The following is a 16,533-nucleotide window of genomic DNA, read 5'->3' as shown; positions in this document are numbered from 1 at the left end:
CTGATAGCATTCCCAGTCTTAGAAGAGCAATGATAATGGAATGCCATCTCCCAAAAGCCTGCTCTTTGTAAACAGCTATCTAAACTTGTTGAATCTGAAAGCTCTGCAAACATGCTGTGATCAGAGTTACTATAAGTGATAGAAACTCTTTGTTTAAATAATCTACAAAATGTCAATGTAATACAAATAAGATAAAGAGGAGTTCTTAATGACACAACTTTTGTATTTACAGTATTCTCACCAGCACTTAAATCAGCATTGGAGATACAAAGAGAACATTTTTTCCTAGGCTGACAGCATGCTTAGTTTCCTCATTTACACCATGTTGCAATAACATAAAGAGGGGTTTACCATTAATCCAGGTTTTACTACAAAGCATCCCGTTATTTCTCTGTCAAACACTTGCAAAAGTGCCAAATGTCTGTCATCCAATTCAGAGGATTAAGTCTTCTTTTATAGCATGATTCTTGTATGAATTTATAAAAATACAGATAGAGTTTCTCAGAGCTGGTCACAGTCTATATTTTGGCCTGAATTCATGCCACAGAGGTTGAATATGACAGCTGGCAGGAAGCTGAGGGGAGAATAGATCCTCCCACTTTTCAGTCACCACATTGCTGTTGCCATAGTGATTAATCCTCAATTGAATGGCTGTCTTTGTACATTTCTTTTCAGTAAAATTTTAAGTAAAATTAAGTTGAAAACATGCAGTTGACTGAAAAAAAAAGAGGCTCTACACATTCAACAGGTACAGTAGAAGTTCTTGTCACTAGTATTTTTCCACATATTAAAAAGTACAAAATAGTTCTAACGTGTGACATCATTAATTGAAAAATTTAGTACATCCTCTTCCTAGTTTTGTCTTTTTTTGTGAAGCCTGCAAGCCTTCTCCAAGGTGTTCCATATGCTCCAATGTCCTCCCCACAAGATTCCTACTGAAGAAATTCTACACAAATGTAGCTTCATAGGAACTACAGAAAGTCTATTCCATACTTCTGTGCTTGTGTAAAATATTTCACATAGTCTGTTTTGCCAATTAACACAGAAATTAACAAATACAGTCATTTAATTCAGAACAGAGTAGAAAAATTAGAAGATATTTAATCTCATCTCTGTGAGTCATCTATTTTTTTGTGGTAGTTAAGAAAAATCTTCAAAAATAACAGTGCAAGTTATTTAAAAACAAGAAAAAAAAGCTCCTGCACTGAAAGTCATCCAGGTTGCTTTGTAACATGCAACCCATTAGAAAAAAAAAAAAAAGAATTAAAAAATCCTCAAAAAATACTTAGTAATGAGTAAAATATTAGAGAAGTTATTAAAATTTCTATTTTTTTTCCTGAAAAATTCAGAAAGTCAAAATAATTTTTTGGAAATATCACATGATTTTTCTTCCCCCCCCCGAAAGACTGAAATAATTCTAGGTCTGCTCTGAAAATTACAGTCTAACTTTTTAAAAATCCACTATGACCAGTCTAAAGGTTCATTTCACACTTTCTTTTAGAAGATTTTTCAATGTCTTTCTTTCTGTAGTTTCACAAGATAGTTATTCATTTTGGATTTCAGTTACCCTCTTAATTGATAGTGATAGGTTAATAGAGACAACAATCTTCCACTTGTATAATGAAAAAATAAAGATTTTTTAAACTAATTTTATTTGCACACACACATAAACACAAAAGATTTGAATTAAACTAAAATGCAAAAGATATACTAGAATGGTTTGGTTTGGAACAGACCTTTGAAGACCATCTAGTTTCAACCTCCCTGCTATGGGCAGGGACACCTTTGACTAAACCAGGTTGCTCAAAGTCCCATCCAGACTGGCCTTGAACACTGACAGGGACGGGGCAGCTATAGCCTCTCTGGGCAATCAGTTCCTCACCACCCTTACAGGAAACAACTTCCAAATACCTATGCCCTTATAAAAAGTCCCTCTCTGGGTTTCTTGTTGGCCCCTTTACGTACTGAAAGGCTGCTCTAAGGTATCCCCAGTCTTCTTTTCTTCAGGCTGAACAACTCCAATTCCTTCAGCCTGTTCTCATAAGAGAGTTCCTCCAGCTCTTTGTTTATCTTTATGACCTCCTCTGGACCCACTCCAACAGCTTCATGTCCTTCTTATGCTGGGGACCTCATACAAACAGACACTCAATGTTATTAAATCAGACTAAATCCAACAAAATAATGAAGGAATAAAGAAGTTATGTATTCTAGTAGACTAACTTTTAATAGAAACTTTGTGTCTCAGTTTTCTACATAAAAGACCAGAAAACTCTTATTAGAAGTATCTTCTGTAAAATCACATACGAAGTTTATTTTGTGATCATATGCATAAGGAAGCAACACAGACCAGCCCTGGATATCTGCTATACTAAATTATATGCATTTTCTACCTTCAGTTGTTTATAATGCTAGAGATTGGTGTGGTTCTCCCTGCGTCACAGACCAGACTACAATTTGTGCCTTAACACCTGTAACTGCTATGCAAGATTACAGACAGAGATCTTAGACTGCAAAAGAGAGACACTTGACTGCTTTCTGAGACACTTGACTTCAGTAAGACTTTTGACACTGTCTCCCATAACATCCTCATCAGAAAGCTCAGTCAGTGTGGCTCGGATGAGTGGACAGTGAGGTGGATCAAGAGCTGGCTAAATGACAGAGCCCAGAGGGTGGTGATCAAAGGCAAAGAATCAAGTTGGTGGCCTGTGGCCAGTGGAGTTCCACAGGGATGGGTTCTGGGGCCAGTCTTGTTCAACACCTTCATCAACGACCTGGATGAGGGGACAGAGTGTACCCTCAGCAAGTTGGCTGATGACACCAAACTGGCTGATTCCCCAGAAGGCTGTGCTGCCATTCAGTGGGATCTCGACTGGCTTGAGAGTTCGGCAGAGAGGAACCTCCTGAGGTTCAACGAGGACAAGTGCAGCATCTTGCACCTGGTGAGGAACAATCCCATGCAACAGGACAGTCTGGGGATGACCTGCTGGAGATCTGGGAGTCCTGGCTGATAATAAACTAACCATGAGCCAGCAATGTGCCCTCATGGTCAAGAAGGCCAATGACATCCTGGGATGCATCAAGAAGTGTGGCCAGCAGGTCAAAGGAGGTTCTTCCCCTCCTCTACTCTGTCCTGGTGAAGCTTCATCTGGAGTCCTGTGTCCAGTTCTGGCCTCCTAGGATGATCAGGGGACTGGACCATCTTCCCTATGAGGAAAGGCTGTGGGAACTGGGGCTACTTAGTCTAGAGAAGATGAGACTGAGGAGGGATCTCATTAATATTTACAACTATCGAAATTGTGGATGTCAGGAGGTTGTTGTATCTAGTGACAGGACAAGGGGCAATGGGATGAAGATGGAAGGCAAAAAGTTATATTTAAACATAAGGAAAAACTATTTTGCTATGAGGATGAGGGAGCCCTGGGCACAGGCTGCCCAGGGAGGGTGAGGAGTCTCTTCTAGATGTCTTCAAATCCTGCCTGGATGCCTTCCTGTGTGATCCGATCTAAGTGAACCTGCTTTAGCAGGGGAGTTGGACTAGATGATCTCTCAAGGTCCCTTCCAACCCCTACCATTATAGAATTATAAAAGTCACAGAATCTCCATAAATCAGCTACTGAAACTGAAGAGCTTAACCTATGATGTAAAAGTTCATGGGAATTTAGTGATGTAAAAATGTAGCAAAAAATCCACAAAATATTCATGTTCTTAGAAGAGGCTTTCTTAATTGATTTCTTTTGCTATTTAGTATATTTTTCTAATTACTTATTATAACATCATTTATTATGCCTATCATTCTAGATTAATATGTAAACAGGAAGCAAAAATGTTTCACTCGGTCTTCAACCAAAATTTGTAAGAAAAGTTGTATTTTCCAATTTACAGCTCATCCACTTCAATGGAATACTTGGTTAGTATTTAAGTATTCTTGCATTCCTTTCCCAGAGATATTAGTCACTTCTTGGAAAATGTATTTAAACTTCTATCAAGTCCGAAATGCACTATTGTAGGTAAACTGCACAGCAAAACTGCAAAGTAGGAAGACAGTTGGCAGAGGTAAACTGAAAAGTGCAAAGGGTATCTTACTTTTGTCCTAAAGAGATCTATTTATGTAATGAAGAGATCGTTTTTTAGAGATTACTGCTACCCAGAAATAAGACAATTTGATTGTATTTAAAAAAGGCCATAATATTATCAGTTCATTATCTAGGAGCCTTTATAATGCTTCAATATAAAAAACACTGTAAAAAAGCTACTAAGAATGTGGTCATTGATACTCAAACAGAAACGGTGACACAATTTCTGAGGAACAATCTTAGACTAACAATGCAAGAAGGTTGTATCAATGAGAAATTTTACTTGACCTATCAGTTTATATTTAGCAAAAACTGATGTCTAGAAAAGTAACAATGATCGTGCTTTTCACAGAATGCCTTCTAAAATGTATAAAATAAAAAAGAGAAAATAGTAGCAGTAAACATTTTAAGTAGATTATATTTCAAAGTTGTTTATGAAACTCTGGAAGCTTTTTTTTTTTTAAACAGAGCATAAAAAAATGTCAAGCTCCCCATTTAAGAATAGGCAGCCATCTAGGGATTATTTATATAAGTGCCTCTAAGCAAAAGAACGAACAGGGAGTGAAGGAAGAGCCTTCTCCATTGATGTTTTTTTTCTCTACTTAGAGTTCTAAGAGAATTGACACTACTGTTGCTTCTGAATGAAAAATAGATACCTTAGAAAAACTGACTGAGAAATTAAGTCTATTTGTAATGGTATTTGCAGTCACAAACTCAAATAATTAAATCTAAGTTACATGAACAATACAAATAACTCCCACAAACTAGTTTTGAAGATAAGTGGATCAACAAACATGTACTCCAAGTAGATTCTTTCATTTATACTTAGTTTCAGAAACATTTTCAGACATTGCCATTAAATAAGTACCTTCCTACAGAAGTATTCTTAAGTACTTTTGACCAATTTTTCTGTTAATAAGGGATATTCTAATGCAAAAGGATCAGAATTGAAAATATCTTAACTTTTACTGGTTAGCCTGGTTTGATCTTCCCAGTGCAAAAGTTCTTTGGCACCCCTGTTAATGGCTTAATTACATACATTGGAACACATCAACACTGGAAGAAATTCTTCTAGTCACTGCAATGCTCAGCATCCCACAACAACATAGTGTTATGTGTACAATTTCATCAGTGATTGCTAATATGTTTGAAGACTAAACTGCTCATTCACCACTTACTCTATGCTTGTGGTTTATCTTATGAATCAGTCTAGGAAACTGCAAATGTTTATTACAAGGCAAACAACAAAGCATCCAGATAATCAGAGGCGATTAAAACCACTATGTAACAAGAACAAAAATCTGGAAGCTGTACCTGAATTCTTTCCAGATTTACATATATTCCAAGTGTAATTAAACAAAATGCATGATCAACAAAAAGCATAAAATGTATCTGTTGCTTCAAACGAGCACTCCCAGTAATCTGTAGTTTTGTGTTTCAGACAATAACCATAGAAAATTTAACTCACTGTAGCAAATCGCTTGTGTCCAAACTATCTGAAAATTTATTTATGTTTGACTTTCTACAGTTTTTTGATTTATGTTTGACTCTGACATAGACTCTGGCAATTGGATTTTTGTTAACTGGATCCAGGACAAACTGAAGTTTTTCCAAGCCTCAAATCAGAAAAACATGGCACAGAAATTAACTTCAAACATCTAATCTTTAATCTTGCTATTTCTCTCACAGAAAAATCCCACAGAGGGTGCTGTGCTGCTTAATTTCCAATGCTTTCAGAGCTAGCCAACACAAAAAATATCCCAAAAAACAAAGTCACGTATTAGACCTCCATTTGAGCCTCATCCTCCTCCCATCCTCAGTGGCTTTGATCGTTCATGGTGGCCAGTAACAGAAAAACAAGTTTGTTGAAGCTATTTAAGATGAAAAATGAGGATTAAAAAAAAGGAGTAAACCCAACATTTCCAAACATCTCTCTTTACCTTGGCACTACAGACTGCTACATTAGCAGGGAGCTGGGAAAACTGCTTCAACTCAAACACGTCTCGCACTGCCCACCGACTCAAGTGATTCTCAGCCTTGCTGGATCCAACCACATTCTGATTTGAATGAATATATGCCACTTCTTCAAGATTACCTGATATATGAAAAGAAAGACATAATCAAAGATGTTGGTTATATCAAAACCCTAAAGACACACAGTTGCATTGAAAAAGGATATTGTAATCTTAAAAGTCTCATATGGAAGTTGTAAGATTTGTTATGATTTCACTCAGTACCAAGTTTTTCAGGTCTATGAAATTAACATCATTAGACTTATTCCAATTATCCAGACAGTTTAATACTGTTTCCATTTCAATGTTGGGTTTTTTGTTCACTTGGAAAAAGACATTTCAAACCATCTATGATGGGATAATGATTATTTTAAGTCTCTAACACAATCTAATCTTCCACATGGTATTCTAAACTCCTAGATCCAGAAGGCGTTTTTTCTTCATGTATGTAAACAGTCCTCTCAAAGACTTTTGAAGTTATACAGATAAAATATTTAGATTTGTGAATTCTTAATCTTCAATCTTAACATCTTTTAAGTGACAGTAATTGTTTAACAAAATACTACCAAACAGCCCACTACCGCAGAAGACAGGAAAGTAAGGCTAACAGGCTAATAGAGAGACACAGAAACACATTACTAGATAAATTTGAAGCCATTTATAGCTCTAACAGAAACATGTATAGTGGGAAGTACTTAAAACATGTCAACAATCAAGCTTGTTACTACTTCAGTTGAAATAAAATCAAAGAAATTAAATGAGTAGTTACCTAAATATCTGTCCATTGATTCTATTTTTTGCTCCTTATCTGCAAATTCAGATTTACTTGTAGAAGTTTTATGCACAGCGTAATTCCTCAACTTCATTTTTGCAACGGAGGTATCTTGACTAGGATGAAGCATTTTAGACCCAAACTGAACTCGGCCTCTCTGTTTTTTATATTTATGGCTATGCTTTCTAGCCTGAATTTTGTCATTTGGCAAGTTATCTTCAGAGGACGAAAATTCATCTATATTTTGAGAACTGTTTTCCTTTTCTTTTCTATTAGGCTTCTTTGCTTGTAGTAGAGATGTGGAGATGTTCCCCAGACCATTGTTATGGGTATGTTTGTCTTTCCATTTTGGAAAGTTGGAAGTTCTTAACTTTTTTGATTCAGAACTATGGGAAACGTCAATATCATCAGACTCATCACTTATGTCACTCGCTCCTTTCAGATCTCTTGTGGTGTTCTTGATGTCTTCTGAAGACAAAACTTTGTTGAAATTTGACTCAGTACTATGAAATCCAAATTGCCTACTGTCTCCCTTAAATACAAACCCATCTCTTTCGTTTGCTATCTCTTTACAATTTTCAGATGTCAACCTATGTATTTCAAATTTTTTAGTAATCATTGGTTGCTGGCATGCTGGAACTTGGGTAGGAAAGATGACATCATCATCGTGTTCAGAACTGCTTTCAGTTTCCCTGACTATATTACTTTGCTTTGAAATGTCTTGATCCTCATTTTCACTGTCGCCTTCCTCCTCAGAGTCTGATAGAACAAGCCAGTCTGTACTAGGCACATCTTGTTTAACAGTACTATCTGATGACTGAAAAGCTTGCTTGTGCTCCAAAACAGGAACATGGCTTTGACACTTCTGATAATCACTGTGCTTGCTATTTATGTTTGTTCTTATAGTTTGATCATCAGAACTTGACTGATGTGAGTTAAAATTACTACACTCTTCTTTGGTAGTTTCAATTTCTCTCTGCAACAACTTGGAGAATCCACACTGCATTAAGGAAAGCTGCCCTTTTGTTACCATTAAGTTATTTGCATTGCAAGGCTTCCTTTTGTCACATTTTCCCAAAGAAGTTTTCAGTACATCGTCATCACTGAAGTCATCACAAAAATCTGTTTCTTCTCTCTTTGACTGTATGCTTCTGGGATCTCCATCTTCTTTACAGTCTGGTTGTTCATACTAGATGAAAAACAACTTACAGTAGAGTTTTTAAAACAGAAGGAGTATATGGAACACATATAATTCCAAAGCAGTTGTAAAACATGGACTTTCACTATGTTAATCAAAAAAAATATACAAAATAGTATTACTGTACACAAACACAAAGCAATTACAAAACAAATCATAAACAGAAATTATATGAAAAAGTCTTAAGCAGAACAAAATTTTTACAGAATGGCAATGAAAATAAAAGAAAAAAAATTGGGACATGGTTTAGTGATGGGCTTGGCAGTGTGTCTTTAGTGGTTGGACTCAATGATCTGAAAGGCTTTTTCCAACCAAAATGATTCTATGACCCTATGAATATTTGAGACAACCTATACCTTTCACAATCCACATTCATATTTTTCTGGTTTATACTAACCCTGTTGCAAGTTTTCATCTTACGAAGGTAGCTGAAAAGTGATTTCATGATTTGAACCTTAATACTGTGCAATGACATTAATAAAAAACCCCTCCACAGCAGCAGTCAACATCCCCATATACAGAGGCTAACATAGTTTAAAAGAGCTATGAATACACGACATTCTACCCTAAAATTAGTGGAGCCTTACTGTAAGCAAAGAAAAATTCCCAGACAACCCTAAAACATTTTGAAGATACAAAAGTCCAAAACTGTGTACTACTGAGACAAGGACTGTGCCAATGTGTAAACTGAAAGTCAGATGAGGAAATAGGAAACTTTTGTATATAAAGACAAGTTTTAATTTTAATATATTATTCTGATATCACCTTGGTTATTAAAAAGCATTTAACACAAGCTAAAACACTTTCAGTTTGTCACTAAGTTCATTGTGAGTCCCTTAACATGCAGTGATGTATTAGCGGTGTCAGGTAATGTCCAATGTGGTGGTATAATGACTTGACTTAATATGGACCTTTACCTACAGAAATCTTAAAAAAAGCATTTAGAGATTTAGTACTATTTGGTGTGACCTAAATTAATGGTATTTTCATATTTAGAGGCCACATTGTTGACCTAACTGTTTATTTTCAAAATCACCTGAGCACAGTGTTCAGTCAAAAACATTTATAAAAATGCTCTCACTAAACTCAACCATGTCAGAAGAAAATATTTTTTTTTTCCAGAAGGAAATCACTTCTTATATATTTATTTTAAAAAAGGAAAAAACCCACCAACCAAAAACTCAGCACTGAGCAGACCACTGATTTTCTGGGATTCGCTGACTTTGGATTACATCAACCAAATAGCCTATGAGCCACTGAGGATCATAAAATCTGAAGAAAGCTTTCAGTCCTTCTGTACTCTTTTCCACAATTCTCTAACCAAAACCTTCTGAATAGCAGTAGGTGTCACTCTCAACCAACTTCATCAGAAAGCTGGTATATCACATCAGATCACATCACATCATAATACAAGGCTGTTTCTCTTAAAACACTACAGAGAAATGCTTTAGAAAACAATACCAATACGTAATAAGAGCATGTTCATTCAGACTGAGGACATCCAAGTGTTGTGAAGGTCACAGAATACCATATTACCGGATGTTCAGAATCTTCCATTTTCAATACAGAAATACAGACAGCATGGCATTATCTAACACTTTATAATATATAAAAACAGGTGCAAGTAGACAATAGGAGATAGCAAGTACCATCTACAGAAAATTGTACTGGCAGCCTAACAACATACTGTCCACATTTGCCACTGTAGTATGATGAAACAGAGGGAATGGTATGCTCTGGTCCATTGTCCACAAAGCCACTTACCTTTTCTGAGCTGCATGGCGGAGTCTCTTCCTTTAGCCATGTAGTTGCTGTCATGACTCCTGCTTCTACTCGCCCTTCCCTCTAAAACAAGCAAAAGTGTATGTAGTAAAAACCACATCTATTCAAGTTAACAAAGGTAAGGGCAGAAAATCTTTTCTTTCTACAGAAAGAAAGTATACAACAGAAGTACAATCAACAAAGTTCAGACTAAGGTTTACATTTTGGCAATACATTTAATGCTCTTTGACCAGCAGGAAAAGATACTGTATAAATTGGGAAGATCTTATGCATATACTATTTTAATAATGTCAAACTGTTTTTGCACACTGCTACAATGTTCATGTTACACACCATGTTTTTACTTAATTTAGAGAAGTTTTGAGCTTAATATTCCAAAATTATGTGTTCTTACATTGCACTCTTTTGGCTATGCTACCTTTACACTGCTGTATCACATTCTACAGCTTCTTACCAGCATATAAAAAAAATAAAGGGAAGGACGGGAAGAAACCTAGAATTAAGCTGCAATAAGTTCCATGTTGAAAGTTAGCTGCAGCAAATAAGCTGGACAGAAAAAGGCATAACATAGCACATACATCAGTTTGCAATATATGCTATGGAATTGGACCAACAGTCATTTTAGAGTAACTAAGAAATTAATCTTAAAATATGAAGCCTCAGTTATTTACTTCCACTCTAACATCTTTAAATATTATAAAATATGCTTTATTAAACAGTTTTTAACATCTCCAGCTGTACTATAAAAAAAAATTACTACAATAATAAAAAATATTTTTATGGTCAGATTTCTGGTTTACAAGGTCACTCTTGAGCTATTAAACAAAACGTATCTGTGTACAGAGCTGAAAATACATGAAAGTATCACAAAAAAAGTTAGTGTTCTTATTAGGAATAATATACTAGCAAACCTTTGAAAATCATAATCCAAACTTTTTCTGTTTTTCTGTTTGATTTAAGGAAACCTATCTGGTTTACATCTGAGTGAGAAATTAGTATGCCTATTTCATTTAAGGTACTGCATAACAGATACTTTTTAACTTTCACCATTTTGTTTTATAAAGTGTTTCTATTCAAAATGATGACAAAGTATCTCATAAGGAAAGGCAAAACATAAAACCAGTATCCAAAATTAGAAGGGTAGGACTTCATACCTCCAGGATGTCCTTGGTAAGACAGGACCCATGAATCCTAAGTTTGAAAAGGTTATGGATCCCAAAAAGCTCTCCTTGATGTTCCTTGGATCCTTGCACTGCCTCGAAATACCGCTTGGCATTTTCACTTCCAACCACTGCACAGTGAAGTTGCTAAAACAGAACAACACAAGAGATTTCAGAAATGTTGCAACATGTCAGAATTTCCTGTCATCTGCATGTGGAATACACAGCTTTAGCTGGATCAGGCAGAAATTCCTAAGGGAAGGTATTTTAGTTTCCCTGGTAGATGTTGGTATAATAGATTGTAGTACAATAGGAATCTACTTGGTTTTGCCAAGTATAAAAAAAAAAAATATAATTCTTTCCCTACATTACTGTCTAATGTCAGTCACCTACTACACACACTACTGACATTCCTCCATATCTTGACTGCTCATCTTTCCTCAATACTAGACTATTTAAAGATTTTCATAGTCCTTTGCATTGCATGTTTCCATTTCTTGAAATTAATAAGGCCACAAGATTACTCCTACCAATCTCTGAATATTTCAATTAACATGCAGTCTTTGTAAGTAGACTTAAAAATCTTCCAGGTGAAGAAGAGAGGCAAATTGTTACACAGAATTAAAACTTCTTAAAGTCAGGTGGGTTTAGCTGGATTCCAATGACTGCAAATTTTCAATACTTAATGTAATTGGTCTATTTGACTTTAAGTGGAAGAAAATTAAAACCATGGTTTTATGGATACTAGACCTGTAATTCTTTTTCAGTCTATTTCTAAGCAGTTGGTAGTTCCTCAGTTCTACTCCCTTCTAGTTCTAGTACTGAAAAGGCACTTTCGTGGACATCTCTTAAACTATGTATGCCAGTAGCTATACAATCAAATTCTAGTTTTAATTTGAGCTAAGCAGTTTACATCTTTCTTGTATTATGCATGATACTCAAAAATATACTTTAGGATACACAAATAACTTACTCAGGATTTTTTTATGTTAGATTTTCTTTATATCAGATTTTTTTTGATCATATGATTGTCAGGCAACCAAATATCACTAATAAAAAAAATTCAGCAATTTTAAAATCAAATAGATCCTTCAGTTAGAATACACTACAAAAGTGATAAAGCATTTTCATATAAATTAGTTTAACAAAATGGATGGATGACAACATTTAGCTCTCAGAGAGCACATTTGCATAGTTCATCAAAAGCCACACATCAACATGTACTCATGGTTTCTGAACTTGTCAGAAACATGCATTTTGTGCACAACTTACTGAAATTTTCCTAATTGTGCTCAATTGTCAATAGTAGAAAAAAAAAGCAGATCATCCACACCACTGAAAGCAGTTCAAGACCTGATCTTCCAGCTGCAGGCTTTCTGACTATCTGCTCTGTGAAATCAGACAACCTTAGAACCTTGTTCTTATTTCTCACTTACTTTAACCTTAGGAGGACATTGACAATCTCCATACTACTGCATTTCCTACTCACTTGGCTTCCAAAGTCTTCCCTGTAAAAAAACTTAGTCATGGGTTTGTGTGGCTTTTTACTTGGTAACAGGGGGAATGGGCTGCAGTGCTGGTCCCAGTAAGTAATTCTTAAAACTTCCCCCAGCTCTGAGCTGGATTCACCTACAGGCCAGCCAGGCCAATCTGGCACCTCTGCCATCACTATTTAAGAAGGGAAATCTGAGCTGGAAGAGGAGGTGGGGGAGTGTCAGAAGAGGGAGGAAAGAGGAGTGCCAGACCTCTCCAGATCACTTACGGCTGATCATGATCTTTCCTTCCTAGATGGGTCTAAACCATGACAATTACCTACAAGAGGGTGCCTGTCACTGAAGACTCATTACCATTTTTTTTTCCTATTCATGGCCAAAAATTAAGTTTATTAAGTTAATTCATCAAATATCATCAAGCTTTTTAAAATATATAATTTACCCACTATTTAAGGCAACTGTATCTCACTGATTTTCTTCCTTTCTCAAGCTTATATGCCTGTAATGTCAGCATATTAAGTTCCAATTAATCATGCTATTTCTTCATTTGCAACTTTTGTTCAGAAAAGCATGTTCATATTTCATCCAATTTCTCATGATTCTGCAGTCTGATCCTTCATGTTCAAGTTTCCTTATTTTTAATTCTCATCTAATCAGGAATCAGTTGCTAGATTATGATTTCCTTACACCACATACTTTTATTTTTCCCAGTCTTAGGTGTTTAAACCTAGCGATGCAAGTAGAAAACTTTAAAGTGTTTTGAGTTGAGTATTCTGTCAAGCAACATCACTTCTTCCCTTTCATTAGAAAAAGCTGCACGACTAAGACTGTTGTGGATCCTAGCTACATACAGATATATTTTATGAGTCTTTAAGTAAAAGAGTTCTCTGTACAACCTCATTGACGTACACTGAAGAACTGAACTGACAAAGTTACAGAAAAACTTGAATAACAAATAGAATTTTGTTTGTATGTACAATTGCTAAATAACAGATCTCTGCTTATTAAGGTTACAGTGAAAAAACACAATAAACGACAATTTTGCTATAGGCTAGTTTAGCTTTCAGTCATTAAAACTGCTAAAAAAAGAGCTCTCAAATTAAGAGTTTGTGAACTTTACCTGTTTATAAACTTGTCGCAAGTACATCATCTCCTCCACAGTTCCCAAGGATATCAATCTAAACACTTTCACAGCTCTATACTGGCCAATTCTATAAGCTCTGCAAGGACAGTGGTATATTAAGAAACAGTTTTATCAGTAAAAAAACAACAATGAGTTCTTAAGGGTAGTAAAATAAAGAAGTAAATAAAAGCATTGAAATAAACAGAAGTACTCTAAATAACTTTGTGGTTTTTTACTTTTCCATATTTTTCTCAGTATTTCTTTCCTATACCCCTAGTTTTCCATGTTCTTCCCATGCTATCCAGTTGAAAACAGCTTTCTCCTCAACTCGTATCACAAGGCCTCTCTCACCTTTCTTGAAAATAAATCTTCTGTTTCCCAGGTTTTGTTTTTTCCTCTCTCTGCCTCCATCTGTTCCTGCAGAAGATATTCTCCTATTTGCATTATATAGGAGGCAGATCATGGATTACTTAGGGCAGACGGTTCGTTCTTAACTTTACAAAGCACCTTGCAAGTTACAACATCATAAGAACAGCTACTGAACAGGCAATGTTCTACTTAAACAGTAAATCGTAAGACTTCTAACAGATTACACTGCAAAAATTCAAGAAATTAATAGAAAGGTGATCCTACAAAGAGCCTCTAAAAGCAGTCCCTTTCAAAAATGCATATTTCTGACAATTGTCTACAATGGATGTACATAAACACCTCTTAGGAGCCAGAAAGACCCTTAAAATGGAATTACATAATTGGATAGACAATGTAAAAAGTTTATTTCTGCTTGTGAAAATACAAAAATCTAAAGAATTTTGAAGTTTTCCAATATTCTTTACTTAAGCTATTGAAAAGTCTGTCCTGAATTTGTAGGGAAACATCCTATAGCCATAAAGTATTCAAAGAAAAAACCAGACTCCTGGAAATAATCCAATGCCATAATATGAGACACAGTGCTGAAGAGATGCTCATGTCCACATGAGTGAAGCAAATAAGAACACATTTTTCCTTCAAGGAATTCAAAATACCATTCAAATTAGAGTGAACATATCTTCTATCCTGTTCACTGGTGATAAAGGAGGAGTTTGTAATGGAAAAATCAGCCAAGTGAAGTGGCTGAGAGGCTGGTGCCAGTGGGAATGCTTTGGGTACTTTGACAATGGATTCATCACTCCCGTAAAGGCACTGGATTATTTGGGAGCAGGCTAGCAAATTTAATAAAGAGGTCTTTAAACTAAGGGACTTGGGGGGTTAGAGGAGAAGCAAAACAGAATAAGCTGTCCCCTCTAGCTGGGAAACAGCGTAGGACAGGGAATGCAATGATAAGTGCCCTTCATCTGCACACTGGGCTGAGATGTGGAAGGCTGACCACCCTGAGAAAGAGCCAAACCAGGGAGGAACCTCCTGCACCCGCCCAGGGAAACCTGTGTGTTTGAGTAAGCCCCTGCACTGCCTCTACACCGATGCACACAGCCTGGGGAATAAGCAGGAGGAACTGGAGATGTGGGTGCAGATGCGGGGCTACGATCTCATGGCGGTCACAGAGACGTGGTGGGACACCTGCCATGACTGGAGCACAGCCATGGAGGGTTATGTATTGTTCAGGAAAGACAGAGTGACAAGCCGTGGAGGTGGAGTTACTCTCTATGTGAGGGAGCAATTAATGTGTACTGAACTGTGCCTGGGTGGGGATGAGGAGCTGGTAGAGTGCTTATGGGTAAAAAATAATGGCCAGGGCAAGGCAGGTGATATTGTTGTAGGTGTTTGCTACAGGCCACCTGATCAGGAGGAGGATGTGGATGAGGCCTTCATCAAACAGCTGAGAGCTGCCTCACAATCACAGTCCCTGGTCCTCATGGGGGACTTCAACCACCCTGATATTTGCTGGGATAGCCACACAGCCAAGCACACGCAGTCCAGGAGGTTCCTGCAGACTGTTGATGACAACTTCCTGTCACAGATGATCGAGGAACCAACAAGGAGGGGTGTGCTGCTGGGCCTGGTACTGACAAATAGAGAGGGCCTGGTTGGGGATGTGAAGGTTGGAGGTAGCCTCAGCTGCAGTGACCATGAGATGGTAGAGTTCAAGATCCTGTGTGGAAGGGGCAGAACACAAAGCAGGATCATGACCCTGGATTTCAGGCGAGCCAACTTTGGCCTCTTCAAAGATCTACTTGGATGGAGCTCATGGGATACGATTCTAGATGGTAGAAGTGCCAATGAGAGCTGGTCAGTCTTCAAGCACCACTTCCTCCAAACCCAGGACCAGTGTGTCCCAATGCACAAGAAAGGAGGAAAAGGAGGTAAGAGGCCTCCATGGATGAGCAAGGATCTGCTGGGACAACTCAAGCAGAAAGCAGCCATCTATGAGAGGTGAAAAAAGGGGCTGACTTCTTGGGAAGAGTATAGGAACATTGCCAGGGCATGCAGGGGTGTAACTAGGAAGGCTAGAGCCCTTCTAGAATTACATTTATCCAGGGATGTTAAGGACAGTAATAAGGCATTTTTCAAGTATATCAGCAGCAGAAGGATGGTGAGGGGTAATGTGGGCCCGGTGATAAATGCTGAGGGTGCCCTGGTGTCTGAGGATGCAGAGAAGGCTGAAGTACTGAATGCCTTCTTTGCTTCAGTCTTTACGGCCAAGGCTAGCCCTTGGGAAGCCCAGTCCAGCAAAGATAACAGGATGGCCAGGACAGCAGAGAACTTGCCCTGGGTGGAAGAGGAAGAGGTTAAAGACTTGTTGGCCACGCTTAAGGCTCATAAGTCAATGGGTCCTGGTGGGATGCATCCTAGAGTGCTGAGAGAGCTGGCTGATGTGATTGCTAAGCCTCTCTCCATCATTTCTGAACAATCATAGAGGACAGGTGAGGTGCCTGAGGACTGGAGAAAGGCCTTCAAAAAGGGCAGGAAGGATGACCCAGGAAAC

At 37.3% G+C, this 16,533-nt stretch overlaps 1 protein-coding gene across 5 annotated transcripts in view; it reads right to left on the bottom strand.

The window, feature by feature from the left end:
* The window catches only part of ERCC6L2 (ERCC excision repair 6 like 2), a 52,962-nt gene that overhangs the window by 9,969 nt on the left and 26,460 nt on the right, over positions 1-16,533 (bottom strand). For 3 of the 5 annotated variants that reach the window (XM_062018785.1, XM_062018786.1, XM_062018787.1), the window contains 5 exons: positions 13,611-13,710; positions 10,992-11,144; positions 9,820-9,900; positions 6,855-8,046; positions 6,014-6,168 (listed from right to left, as the gene is read on the bottom strand). In XM_062018785.1, coding sequence (XP_061874769.1) covers positions 6,014-6,168; positions 6,855-8,046; positions 9,820-9,900; positions 10,992-11,144; positions 13,611-13,710 — 1,681 coding nt within the window. Of the gene's footprint in view, positions 1-6,013; positions 6,169-6,854; positions 8,062-9,819; positions 9,901-10,985; positions 11,145-13,610; positions 13,711-16,533 lie in introns of those variants that run through there. The other 2 variants (XM_062018788.1, XM_062018789.1) reach the window with 2 other exon arrangements.

This window comes from Colius striatus, chromosome Z (genome assembly GCF_028858725.1).
Source record: "Colius striatus isolate bColStr4 chromosome Z, bColStr4.1.hap1, whole genome shotgun sequence".
NCBI classification, from domain to species: domain Eukaryota; kingdom Metazoa; phylum Chordata; class Aves; order Coliiformes; family Coliidae; genus Colius; species Colius striatus.
The sequence above is the reverse complement of the archived record's forward strand: the minus strand, read 5'-3'. Positions and strand labels throughout refer to the sequence as shown.